We start from the raw sequence: 1,780 nt of genomic DNA, 5'->3' as shown, positions 1-1,780 counted from the left end.
ACTGTATAGGGATGGCAGAGCAACAAAGTAGAAGGCCATGAAACTTTGATGATTGTGCAACTGCTTACTCATCCTGGATCCTCTATCTAGACATTTAGATGAGAATTTCCATAACTATTTTGCTTAAGCCATTGTTAATTTTGGTCTTTGACAAACAATTGAAACTAGTATTGTTAAAACTTAGAGAGCGAGGAGGATCATGTTTGAGATGATGCTAGAAATTTACACAGCTCTTTCGGCCATCTTTCCATGCCGCCTCAATGGTGCGCATGAACATCCTGGCTGATGCTCTTAAGAGCATCAGCAGTGCCGAGAAGAGAGGCAAATGCCAGGTTCTTATCAGGCCGTGCTCCGAAGTCATTGTCAGGTTTCTAACTGTGATGATGAAGCATGGTTACATTGGTGAATTTGAAATCACTAATGATCACAGAGCTGGGAAAATTGTTGTGAACCTCACAGGGCGGTTAAACAAGTGTGGAGTGATTAGTCCCAGATTTGATGTGCAACTCAAAAATCTAGAAAAATGTCAGAATAATCTGCTCCCATCTCATCAGTTTGGTTTCATTGTATTGATGACCTCAGCTGGCATCATGGACCACGAAGAAGCAAGGCAAAAACACACAGGAGGAAAAATCCTGGGATTCTTTTTCTAGGGATGTAAAACATAAATGCAAATAAAATGCCTCCATGGGAAAAAAAAAAAAGAAATTTACACAGAGAGGTCAGATAGTATATAGCCTTGTAACTCGTTTTAATAATTTTAATCTTTAAGCATAATGGGAAATCATGAAGGCTTCTAACAAGGGGAAAGCCCTTCCCACATGGGTACTTTAAAGAGGTCCTTTGGTCTGCTATATGGATAATTAATTAGAAGGCAGGGAGGATGAGATGAAAGATGTGATTAAATAGATTTTAAGGTTATTAAAATAATGTGGGTGAGAGATGATGGTAGTTTGGACTATGATGGCAGAGAAATAAATATATTTGAGGTGTATTTTGTAGTGCGTGGCTTGGTGTAGAGGGCAGTGAGGGTTAAGAAAGGGTTAGCGATGATTTCTCCACTTCTGGCTGATACAGTTAGGTGCCATTTACCGAGATGGTGGCTGGGAAGAAGATGGGTCTGCTTGTGACCGCTTGATTTTGATTTGCCTCTGGGACACTTTCATTGTTAGTGGCTATTTGCCATTGTTCATACAGTTTTTTTCTCTGTAAAGGACTCTTCCATCCCCAGAACTTATTTTCTCAATATAGCCTTACAGAGAACCCCAGGACAATTAATTGGTTATTTACATATGATTCTATAACAATTTATGCATAATTTGATTATAATAATTATCACATTGAATAGACGTATGTCCCTCAGATGATGATAAACTTTCTTTAGGAATGGGTGGTCAAAAATGGTTCTTGGAGAAAGGAAAGAAGTTATTCTTCTGGTTTGATAGTCATTTATTTATTTTCATTTTTAAAGAAGTTTTAGATTATATAATATCACCTCAAAAATATAGGGGATTCCCATATAGCCCAATGCTCCCTCTCCCCCAATTTCCCCCATTAACAACATCTTTCATTAGTGTGGTACATTTGTTACAATTGATGAACCCATATTGGAGCACTGAACTAACCAAGGACTATAGATTACATTATAGTTTACACTCTGCTCTGCACAGTTTTATAGGTTCTGATAGAATGTATAATGGCCTGTATCTGTCATTGCAGTGTCATGCAGGACAATTCCAATGTCCCCAAAATGCCTCCACGTTACACCTGTTCTTCCTTC

The 1,780-nt window shown here is 38.3% G+C and overlaps 1 protein-coding gene across 1 annotated transcript; it reads left to right on the top strand.

Annotated features, from left to right (window-relative positions):
• Positions 1-260: 260 nt before the first annotated feature.
• On the top strand, positions 261-653 carry LOC101415308 (small ribosomal subunit protein uS8-like). The gene has a single exon (XM_058308501.2). The coding sequence runs from the start codon at positions 261-263 to the stop codon at positions 651-653; it is 393 nt and encodes a 130-aa protein (XP_058164484.1).
• The last annotated feature ends 1,127 nt before the right edge of the window (positions 654-1,780 follow it).

The sequence above is a fragment of the Dasypus novemcinctus genome, chromosome 12, assembly GCF_030445035.2.
Source record: "Dasypus novemcinctus isolate mDasNov1 chromosome 12, mDasNov1.1.hap2, whole genome shotgun sequence".
NCBI lineage: Eukaryota > Metazoa > Chordata > Mammalia > Cingulata > Dasypodidae > Dasypus > Dasypus novemcinctus.
This window is presented reverse-complemented; position numbering and strand designations above follow the sequence as displayed.